At 40.8% G+C, this 12100-nt stretch overlaps 1 protein-coding gene across 1 annotated transcript in view; it reads right to left on the bottom strand.

Moving 5' to 3' along the window:
• The window catches only part of Zmat4 (zinc finger matrin-type 4), a 248820-nt gene that overhangs the window by 81162 nt on the left and 155558 nt on the right, over positions 1 to 12100 (bottom strand). The window contains exon 4 of the mRNA XM_028768142.1: positions 5043 to 5270. Within this exon, the coding sequence (XP_028623975.1) occupies positions 5043 to 5270 (228 nt within the window). The remainder of the gene's footprint in view (positions 1 to 5042; positions 5271 to 12100) is intronic.

Genomic DNA, 12100 nt, shown 5'->3' with positions numbered 1-12100 from the left:
AGTCACAGAGATGGGTGCACCTGCAATAGAAGGTGCTGAGTCACAGAAACGGGAACACTTGTGGTAAGGGAGCCTAGACCTATGCCTCTAGTAACAGGTCAGAGGAGAGCAAGCTGTTTAAAGCTCTAGACCTCAGCCTTGCTCTGTAGAAAGAAAGGGCATGTATAATTCAATGATAGTTAATGTGTCTTACAGGGCAATTAATCTTTTGGTTCTTGGAAGTATTATTAAATTTTCAAATGCACTCGAAAGCTATGTCTTCAGACAGAATTACGGCAGAAGAATCTAGAGTCCTCTAAAAACAACAAATAAACCTGGGCTTTGTCTCATTCTGAAGCTTTTAAAGAAATTATTAAGGTGTATAAAATGAATATTCTATACACAAGTAGTCATAGTTTCAGAATTTACATTGCCACTATTTCTAAATAAGAAAGTGCTTTCTCTAGATATTTTATGCCAGCACAAAGAGATTAAACCATAAAGAAAAACTCTAGAGTACCTTTCAACCATTAAGTTTCATAATTCCATGCTCTGGTAGCTGTTTTTATAGAAGACTTCGTGTTCAGGAAGAGAAATGGGCTTCCCTTGTTAAATTGTAATTCAGATGTGTAAAAGCTCTCATTTGTTTTCTTGGAACAAATAACACCACAGTCGATACTTGACTGTACACACTAATTAATATTTAAGCCAATCGTACTTGTAATGCTTTGTTAGTCTGTAGAAATTTTTCCTTTAAAATGTTTACCTGCTAAATGAGGCCATAAAAACCAGAATGAGGTGGTTCTACAGTTTCCAGTGACAACATATAATCAGCACCCAAAACAGTACTAAGTGCACATTATTTGAATTATTAAATTATATGAAAATAACATAAAAATTATCTGTAAATCACAGAAATTAAGGTCATCTGAAAGTCTCTAAATGCTATCAGCAAACACATTAAATGAAGTCATTATATGTGCGACTTTGTAATGGGTTAAACAACACCAAATAGTCAACATGAAATGAACAAATGATGCATAAAAGGATTGCCCTGACTCTAAATCATTGGCAGACCTTACAGTCACAAGAAGAGAGAAAATATTCACAGATCACATGATTCTATCCTTTGAATAATTTAATTCCCCCACACTGATCTGCACATAATTTAATCTCACTCAATAGTCCAGATTGCTTTCTGCCTACAGACTGAAAAGCTGATTCTGAAAATCAGACAGAATGCAAAGGCGTTAGAATAGCCACACTCTCTTCAAACTGGAGACCATGTAGTCCCTGCCTTCAAGATTGTCCCAATGCTAAACAACCAGCATAGTGTGTAAGGCCATGAGGTTCTCTGAAAAAAAAAAAAAAAACACATGTCCAGAAATAAACACACCTACAATGGATTTTTCCTATTTAAAAAAGAGTTTATTTATGTCTAGGTGTTACCGTAGCAGCATGTGTGTGCAACACTTTCAGAGGCCAGAAGAGAGAATTAGAGTACTTGGAACTGGAGTTACAGAAGTTATGAGCTACCATGTGGATGCTATAACCAAACCTAGGTTCTCTGCAAGAATAGGAAGTGCTCTTAACTGCCGAGCTGTCTCTCCAGCTCTACAAACAGATTTTCAACAAAATAATTCAAGGTAATTCAGAAATTTTGTAATTGTTGCACAATAGACACAAATGAAATTAATTTCAACCCCCTATCTCAAACTATATGAAAAAGTTAATTTGAGATCTACCATGATATGAGACATAATAATGAAAACTATAAGCTTGTAGGAAAAAAAATGTCAAGAGCATCTTTGGTCACAGGTGTAAACAATGATTCTATGAGTGGGCATGTTCACCTGCATGGTGCATGGGGATCAGAAGACTGGGGCTAAACAGGAATATCCGGACATTTCTCAGGATATAAAGAAGTCCCATGTGATCACAGGAATATGGATCATTCAAGTACTTGTGTTGTCAAAACTCATAAAAGCATAACACTTTAGTATCTGTGCATTTAAGTGTATACAAAAAAACACATCATTTTTTAAAATTAGAAAAATCATGAAGAATGTATTGTGAAGATTATTCAATCGGGGACCTTGTAGAAATGAGGCATGCGGAATTGTGGGCCAGCTCTTTTTGGCTTATTTTTGGTTGTGTTTGACATTTTTTTTATTATTCATTCAGCAATTATTGAGCAACTATTATTTCTTGCAGTAAGCTAGATGCTTTGAGCTTGCACATCAATAAGAAGAACTAACAGGAGTGCCAGATTTCCAGTTCTAACAATCTATATGAAGAATAGGAAGAAACATTTTTTTAAAAAAAGAAAGAAAAAAAAAGAAGGAAGGAAGGAAGGAAGGAAGGAAGGAAGGAAGGAAGGCAAGCCATGATAACCATGGCATTTAAAACCACGAGCAACATGATGTAAGAGCGGAAAAAAGCAAGACGGTCAGCATCCTCCATCTTCCTGAAGCTCTGTGTGTGTGTGTGTGTGTGTGTGTGTGTGTGTGTGTGTGTCCCTATCTGTCCTAGTAGTTCTCTCTTTAGCCGACCTCAAACTCACAATTACCTACTTGCCTCTGCTTCCCAAGTGCTGGGATTAAAAGCATGTTCCACCACCACCCGGTACTTTTTTACTTTTTTTTTTAGGTTAAGACATGCCTGTACTTCCAATGCATTTTTGCCTTATTAATTAATCATGATTTAGGGTTATGTCAAAAATAGTATGTACATGTGCATCTTTCAAAGACTGACAATTTCCCAAGGTTGTTTTATTCTTCCGTGGTCGGCAGTATGGGACATTTGCATAAATATATATCAAAACATCAGCTGGTGTGACTGAAAAGGTGGATCCAAGGACAGTGTTCCTTATGCTAGTGAGTCACAGCCAGATAGCGGTACCAAGTCAAAGAGCATCCTTCTGTCTAAAACACCAAAGACAAGCCGCCCCAGTGCAAGAGAATCCAACGCCCAAGTCATTAAGATGTAGTTGCACATGAAAGATTCACTGCAGATAATTCAAACTAGACAAGAAGAATATGCTATAAGAATAATTTTTCTTCATGTCACAGTATCTGGCACTGACGATAAATAAGTTCTCATTTTTCTCTCCCAGTGTCCTGCTATGAAGGAGCCAGAAGAGCCGACCTGTTAACGGCCGCTACTAATAGCAGCTTTGTGGAGTGGCCCTCAGCTATAGGGAGACTTCTCTGTTTACAAAACAATAACATTAATGCCAGAAACTCAAACAAAACACAATAGTTCCATTGGCTTAAAACCTTCTACAATGGCAAGTAAGGTGGCAGACTGCACAGTAAGGACTGGTATAGTTTTTCTGTAACTAGAAACTGCACAAGAAATTAAGCTAAGTACTTGCATGTTTGTTCTTAGTCACTGTTCAAAATGAAGGAAGAATCAGTCTCATCTTCAGTTTTACAGGTGCATCCTGGGCCCTGAAACTCAAATCCACACAGAAGGCTCTGAATCTTCCAGAGGGTGCATGGAGCCCTGTTCCCTGCACACACATGATTTTGCTCATACAGCCGTCTCCGCTTGCTCACACATCTGGCTCCAACTCAAGTCCTTTTCCTTGGCAAAGCCTTCCTCAATGAACTTAGCTCGCATCACACCATAGCCTTTGATCCCACTTCTGTGATTAAGAGCTACCTAAAGCCATTTACTGCCAGAAGCATCCCTTTTCAGGGTTTCAATACCAGCTTGGGGCACTAAAAGCATTAGTTCTTGCAGAACCCAGTTGAATCCAGGTTGCCTTCTCAAAACTGGTTATAAATTTGGTACTTTATAGCTCATAAGTGTTATTATGGGTGGTTGCCTGTACAGCTTGTAAAATCACATCTGAGACACAATGTATCAGGCTGAGATACACAGATCAACAGTGCTTTACATAACATCTTTTTCTGAGAAAAAAAATAACATAATATGTAGTATGAAATTTTGATCTCTTTCTATACTACCAATACCAGGCTGGTAGAAATGTCTATATGATCAAGAAAGGCTTAAATGATCATTGAGAATAAAATATCTCACTGAGTCCTATAAATTCCTTATGGTCACTAAGGAACCCACAGTACTCCTTGCTACTCTACTCTATCCAAGCCTCTGCTACAGCCTCAGTAACAGCCAACCCACACGAACTTCAAATGCTTTCTAGCAGCTTAGAGACCTAGGGTCAGGAGGCAGGTAATGGTTGTGTTGGACCACATAGCACGCCATGGCTTTATTTGGCTGGTTGTAGAATAGCACACAAGTTTACATAAGGCACCATTGTTGACCTTCTCTTCTGCTTATCTACAGAAGCATTCACTAGGGAAGGGGTTAAAAGTAAATAGAAAGAAAAAAAATGATTTATAGATCCATCTCTTGGATATGAAATGGAGTCAATACAAATATAGAAGTAAATACTTTGAAACGGAGATGGTCTTAAAAGTCAAGCTAAAGCTAGCCACTGCTTGTTTCCTTTCATATCCAGTCCTTTGAGAGATTTCCATCTGGTATGTTTTGTAAAACGCAGTAGGATGTAGCAAGAGGGGGTGCCTCAGTCGGCCCATGCCATACCATGGTATGGTACCTTAGCGGGTCCCAGCCATACAACACGTCTAGTATAAAATGAAGTTTATTGGAGAGGGGGCATGAGAAGAGAGGGTTGAGAAGAAAGTAGAGAAAGGGAAAAAGGAGAGAGAGAGAGAGAAAAAGAGAGAGAGAGAGAACACAGAGAGAGGACAGATGGAGAGGAGAGAGAGAACAGAGAGGACAGAGAGACGGAAAAATAAGAGAAGAGAGGAGAGGAGGGGGGGAGAGAAGGGGAGGAGGGAGGAGAAAGGAGAGAGGAGAACTGGAGAGAGAAAAAACTGTCCTTTTATACCAAGCCAGGGTCCTACCTATCTGTTGCTAGGTAACTGTTGGGCAGAGCCTAGAAGAAATGCTAACATGCTAACACCATCCATAAGAGTTAATGCACTAAGAATCATTGTTCTGCTTTGAGGAAAGGCAAAGATTTTGCAGAGAGCCTGATTTGGGACAAACAATTAAGGGACTTCTCTTACCTCTGAGTTCTCCCAGATCCAGAGACGTTCCGAGCTGCTCTAGCAAGGCGACCCGTGCTGCGTTCTTTTTGTGTTTCTTGCCGTCGTAATGCTGCTGGGCCATCAGAGGATTATTAAACCAGGCTGCGCAGAGACCACAGTACCTGTCTGAGTCCCTTCTTTGATAGGGAGATGTGACCACGGGGGCCGTGTCCACTCGAGGGGCCTTAAGTGAACTCAGTGGTGCGGCTGTGGGAGAAAGCAACAACATGTCAGGGCACACTTCCCTTCAGCACCAAGGAATCCACAGCCCATGCTCAGGATGGCAGGGGCTTTATCAAGACCAAAAAAATTACCTTTGCCAACAATCATTTTTAACTGGGTACAAATAAGAGTCTCTAAACTAAAGTGCTGAGAGCAAAGATTGTGTAGTTTTGTCTCAACATGCTCAAGAGATGGTTCCTTTGTGAAAATAGTTTTAAATTAAAGTCTTGAAGGAATTTTCTGTCAATCACCTTGAAGCACAACCAAGAATAAAAGGCTCTGAATGGGTCAGCTGGTGCTAAGGTTGAAAGAGCCAATAAACAGAGTAGTTGGCTAGCTGACTTGCATGCTACCAACTAAGGAAGCCATGCTACCTATGTCAGCTTTTTATTGCCATAGGCTATTTCAGACCATACCTGCTAACACTGACTTTGAAAGTCCAATTTCTCTCCCAGAAAGACCAGACGAGACACTTTCCCGAGCAGATGTTGCTTTATCTAAGCTGAAAGGGCACATATCACTATTTTGAGATTGTACCCCCAGCTATTAATTTAACACATCCCATTGTGAACGTACAGTTATTTCTAGCCTAGGGAAAGAATAGAATTGAACTTGAAGGAGTTTACTAATGGAAAGTAAAAATAACTTCTGTATGCTTTCAACATACAAAATGCCTCTCTCCTTACAATGAGCGTGCCTGGAGTTACTGTCCTATTTCTCAGATGACTGACTTCAAAGACAGCAAGGGGAATGGTATAAAGGTGAGAGAGAGAGAGAGTTATGGATGGTACATGACCAAATATTTAAGCTCCAAAGCCAACAATGTTCCTTCTGAGAACCACCCCCACCCCACCCCACCCCCATCAAGAACACCTTTCATGCTTAGGAAACACAGGGGCTAAAGAAGTCTGTCACCTCTTTGTTTTATAGAGGATTGCTCTGAATCGCTGGAAGAAAATGTTTCAATCCAAATTATTTTGGAGAAAGAAACTTGTATTCAGTCTCGATGGCTCATTAGTCACAAGCAATTTAGCTGCATCTTCCACATGTCCCTAAATCTCCGTGACAAGGATCTGTGGTTGACAAAATCATGACAATTAGGGTATTCTTCCAAGGGAAAGCAACAGCTTGGGACGTCAAAGACAAGTTAAAGAACTAATTAATCAATTCCTTGAGCTTCCAAAGTTTTATGGGGGAGGGGCCTTTTATGTTTGCGTTAAGTGACTGATATACAAACACATACTTGCAATATGACAGTTACATCCAAGCACTGTGGATCGTGACAGTGTCTCAGGCAGTCTCCCTTTAATCTTGAGTGTTCATCATAGTTGTAGCTAAGATTAAACTAAATGGGCCTACGTGTGGAGGGACTCTGATACATTTAATGTTTTTTAAAAGCCTCCCTTCTGAATTCGGTCAGCTGGAACCATACAGAAATGAAGTGCAAATGTGGGCCATATGTATCAGCTGCCATCTGGTGTCATTCCGTCATGACTTAGCAACACTAATGAAAGCTACAAATATGCAGTCGACCTGTTGAAGGAAAGAAATCCGTCTCCTATCTCAAAGAAATTGCACCTTGCTTCTAAAGTTTCCTTAGGTCCTTATCGGTTTCTGAAGATACACAGCTACATGGCAAGGGGAAACACATCAAACATTCACAGTCTGAATGAGCAAGGACTCCTGAAGCAGGACTGTTTTTCTTTCTATCGAATGCTAAAAGGGATTTCTCGGTCATTTTTGTTACTTGATACCTGATATTCTATATCCTGCCAGGAATGGCACTCAAGAAAGAATCTATCAAATAGATAAGCATGTGGGCAAACAGGAAAGCTGTTGTCTCTTCTGTTTGTGTTATAGAATTGATCTCCCAAAATTCCAACTTCTTAGTGCATAACCCTGAAAGTTCATTTTCCAACTACCTCTCCATCTCAAGCAAGTTCCCAATCCTTTCATGCCCATAAAGTAAACAAAGGCATAAGCACAGAAGCAGCCTTGAATCAGAGTTAGATCCTGTCTGGGGCTTCAGCTTCCCTGAACCATGTAAGCTTCCTGATTCCTGACATCTTTGGTTGCCATGAAGCAACACCTCAGGGCCACCATCTCTTCTTAAGGTGGCATATTTATGGTCACAGGCTCACTGGGTGGGAATGAACAGGCTGTAGAAATGCTTACTTATTTACAGCTTTGACTCCATGGCAAACATAGAAATTTGTATAGGAGGAGCACAGTATCTAGGTTTTAGTAAAATCTATGTGTACATGGATCGTAACACAATGCTTGTGCAAGTGTACTGTCCTTACCAAATAAATACAAAGAGGAATACTATCGTATTTGATTGAAAAAACATCTTGTAGGCAGCATGTAATTTTACTTTGCTTTCATATTTTATGTATTCTACTTGTAAGAAAATATCTAGTGCTGAATTCACCTACCCTTCTCAAATTTAAACCTAGGAAAGTTAACTACTCAAAACCAGTGCCTGTATTGTTTTTAACATTTGATTCATTTAAATGTCTATGTCCAGACTGTCCTTCAAACCAAACACAGAAAAGGAAAAGAATCAAGTCCAAGGGTATTCTCACACAGTCCTGCACTCTAACTTTGGTACAAGTTTCTAATGTTCTGCCAATGCTGAGAATCACAGCATTGACATATTTCCTTAAAAATTACCGTAAAATAGCAGTAGTGGTACATGCCTTTAATCTCAGATCTCCAGAAGTAGAAGCAAGAAGGCCCTAACCCCTAACCCCTAACCCCTAACCTCTAACCCCTAACCCCAACCTCAAGCCCAAGCCCAAGCCCAAGTCCAAGCCCAAGCCTAAGCCTGAGGAGGAACTGAGTTCTAGGTGTACTTCCTTCAGCTCAGTTGAGACCAGCCTAATCTATGGAGTGAGTTCTAGGACAGCCAGGGCCAGGGGCACACAGAAAACTCGTGTCTCAAAAACCAACAACAGTAACAGTTGAAAGACAAAACAAAACAAAACAAAAAACAACCCATAAATACAACTCTCTTAGATCTCATGCAAAAGACAGCCCCACAACATACAACAGCAGCAGGGCTAGTTCTTCTATAAGCAGTAGGAAAATTGTCACATCTATTTTAGCATCTTATAAAAATACAGCTCTCAAAAAAGCTGGTATTATATATTAATACTACTAAAGTTAAATGGCAATTTTGACTGTTTTCCCAACAAGACTTTTCAGAAGTTGGGAAGTTGTTACCATGACCCACCATTGTCTAACTCTTAGCAGTGGGGATGTGGCTCCTAGCGGTATCCATCCTGTAGCTACACTGTCCTATAGGACGCTCCTCAGTGCATCTACTGAATGAGGCCCTGACAATCTGAGAAGGAGCCCATTCTCCATCCTCTAAACTGACAACCGTCTCCTGACTATACCATTCACTCGGCAATTCTTAAAACCACACTTGTAATCTTAGTCATATAAGTGTGTGTTTGTGTGGATGTGTGTAAGGAAAATGAGATGATAAACTTTCACAGATAGGTTTGCATTCACTGCCTTCTCCAGTATATAGCCACAATCCCTCATTGCAATTCAAAAACAGTTTTTAAAAGAACTAGGAAGAATCAAATTTCTCCATGACTCATTTAGTACAAGCACTTGACCTGAAGTCATGCAATAGTATTTATAGGCTATATACCAGTTAGTATAAAGCATACTATCTATTCCCAGGTTCATACACTCATTACATGCTGCGCATGTATCAGGATATGAATTGGTTAGCATTTATTGCCAACTTGATGCCAACTACAGAAAAGAACTCCCTTTGAGAAATTGCCTCCATCAGATTGGCCTGTGGACATGTCTGTCTATGAGAAATTTTCTAAATTGTTAATTGATATTGGCAAGTACAGTCCACTAAGGGTAGTGCCAATCCCTAGGCTGGTGTATTCAGGTTGTCTAAAAGCTAGCTGAGCAAGCTATGAAGAGGAAGGCAGTGAGCAGTGCTCCTCCTTGGTTTCTGCTTCAAGCTCCTGCCTTGGACTTCCTCAATGAAGAATGGTAATCTGTGAGTTGAAATAAACCCCTTCTTCCCCAAGTTGCTTTTAGCCATGGTGTTTATCAGCACAATTGAAAGCAAACTAGCATAGTATGTATGTAGAAGCCTGCATTTTCTCATTTTCAAAACATTTTCAGCCTAAATGCTTCGACTAAAAGATCATGGGTCTGTAGCCAGTGAACAATAACCCAAGCAGACACCAGTTTCTCCAGGAATTGAGTCCTCAGACTTGACTTAGAAGAGTCACATCCCCAACCTTAAACACATTTCATATACTTCTGCATGCCTTGGACATAGTTGTCAGGGAATAGCATCTCAACAGAGGGTGACTAGGTGAGTTGTCTTGAAGAGTAACCGGTAATCATAATGCACCTTGGAGCCTTGTCTGTGTCTTTGACAAAACCACCAGCTGATTTGAGGAGATGAATGATTTCAGTGTCTGCACTGCTGTCAAAATCCTTCTTTAGTCTGCAACAAGAAACTCTACTTGCAACCCTACTCTGCATGAGAGGTGACCAGATAGTAGTGTATATCTTTCATTGAATGAAGGAATAACTAATTAACTAATTAGTAAATAAATGGTTAACATTATAAGCAAGTAAAATTTAGATGGAAGCAAAAATTTCCCTTTCCTTCAAAATTATGCCATACAGGGCTTGAGAAACTTGGGTCATGATAGCCAACGTATGTATAAGCAAGGAGTGACAAGCTGCTGGAGGGATTTACACCGAAGCAGAGGGTGGGGTGAGCAACTTGTCAAAGTATGGATTTACACCCTAGGCTTCCGGTTTCTTTCAGAAATATTAAATTAGGTCAGTTGGAAGTTACTATTTTCTAATCACTATCATTTTGTAGGGTGGCCTATTTATTTTTTAAAGACTATACATTGTGCATACTGTTCAAGAAATTCACTTTCAAGTAGGAAGTTGTATCTATCCTGGAGTCTAGATGATTTCTTTGGCTTCTGTCATGGTATTGTGACTGTCACTTCTGCTGATGTATTTGGTTGGATTAGGAAATGACTCAGACATTAGGGAAAGCACACCAGTCAGTGTATCTGTGATGGCATCTCCAGGAACCATTAGATCCTGGGGGCTCTTAAGTGGTGAATGGATTCTTCTCTTGGGAGAATCATCTGCTGACATTTTAGGGAGGTAGTCAAAGGGAGGAGATGGGCCCAGTTAAAGGAGCTTGGTCCCTGAAGGCATGTCTTGTGAGGGCTACATGCCAGCATGGCACCTTGTATTTCCCCTCCTGCCTCTTGTCTTCCAGGAACAAGAGTCTTCAGCATACTTTTCCCCACTCCTCACTTACAATGCTGTTCTGCCCCAAAGCATGGGGGACAAACAAAGAAAAAATGGACCCTCTGAAACTGTGTCCTAAACAATTCCTCTTCTTAAGTCAGGTATTTTAGTCAAAAAGTGACTGATGAGGTACCAATTATCATAAAATGGCTGATACTGGCTGATGCTGGGAGGTTGTCCACATACGGAACTTTCAGAGCTGAAAGAGGAAAACTTGCTGGACCCATCCCTACCTCTTGAGGAAAAAATTGCCTTGATGTCAAAGAAAAGACAAACCTGTGAGACGTTTAGGTGTTTCAATGAAGCCAACAGAATGTAGTACCATGTTATCAAGGGGCCATCGCAAGATGGCAGCCAAGCAAGCAATGGGTCATTACCTACTGCTATCACGAGCTCCCAGCAAGGGGTTCTCATCACCACGCTGATGGCTACATTCCCTCTTCCCTTTCTCTCTCCCCTCTCATGTCCTCCTCACATCTGTCAAGTCCTCTCTCATCTGTCTTACTTTTCCCTCTGCCAATCTTCCTCATTCTCTTAGTCATCTTCCCTCTTACCCACACCTCCCTCCCTCCACCACCCCTTCTTATCACCTCCGACATCCTCTCTCAATTCCTTTCTATCTTGACTGACCTTCCTCTCTGTGTTTGTCCCTCTTACTCTGAGTCTCCATCTTACCTCCCCCTCCCCCTTTTCATGGCCCCACTAATTCTCAATACTCTCTAAATATTGAGGTAAGAGTGCACAGGCTGCTCTGCCACGGAGCTCATTCCATGGAGGCGTAGGCAGGGACCTGCTTTACTTAAAGCATATGGCTTTCTTGCCTTGGCATTCTTATCTGCAATGCAAATCCTTCCAATTTGTGTGTTACCACTTATACTTTCTTAGTTCACCTGCTCCACATTCTTGATTGGCTGTTGGTACAATTTGGAATTCATGGGATGAACCACTTAGCCTAGGCACTCTAGTAAGAACTAGCATAAGAAACAACCAAGTCCAGATATCCTGCTGTGACCAGCTTCACAGTTATGCTGAGTCCCAGTGGTGCCTGGGGATCAATAGGTCAAATGAGCCATCATGTTGAGCCCAAATGCACTTCTTAGGTGTCAGCATCTTCCTTCTGTCCATGGGCATTATTTAAAATTGTGCATTTTTCCCTTAAAAGAACTTGATTTCCAGCATTTATGATGGACTGTCTTTCTTCTTTCTTATCTTAATTCAGATTAATGACAGTAGTAATTCTTCAGCAATTGTCACTTTCTCCCCCAAATACTGTAGATAGCACATCTGAGTGGATCATTAAGTGCTGCTGCAGATCCATCTGCCAGTGTAAATCACTCCATCACCAAAGTATCCTGAGCCTCTGCAGGCACCTGCTTCAAGTCCATGCCACTATGCGAGGACCCATTTGTACCCAGAGGCGCACACTGTTAGATGCACATGTGATGAAAGGAAGGAAGGAAGGAAGGAAGGAAGGAAGGAAGGAAGGA

This window comes from Grammomys surdaster, unplaced genomic scaffold (genome assembly GCF_004785775.1).
Source record: "Grammomys surdaster isolate TR1022 unplaced genomic scaffold, NIH_TR_1.0 185, whole genome shotgun sequence".
In the NCBI taxonomy this organism is placed as follows: domain Eukaryota; kingdom Metazoa; phylum Chordata; class Mammalia; order Rodentia; family Muridae; genus Grammomys; species Grammomys surdaster.
Note: the sequence above shows the minus strand (reverse complement) of the source record. Positions and strands in the feature narration are given on the sequence as shown.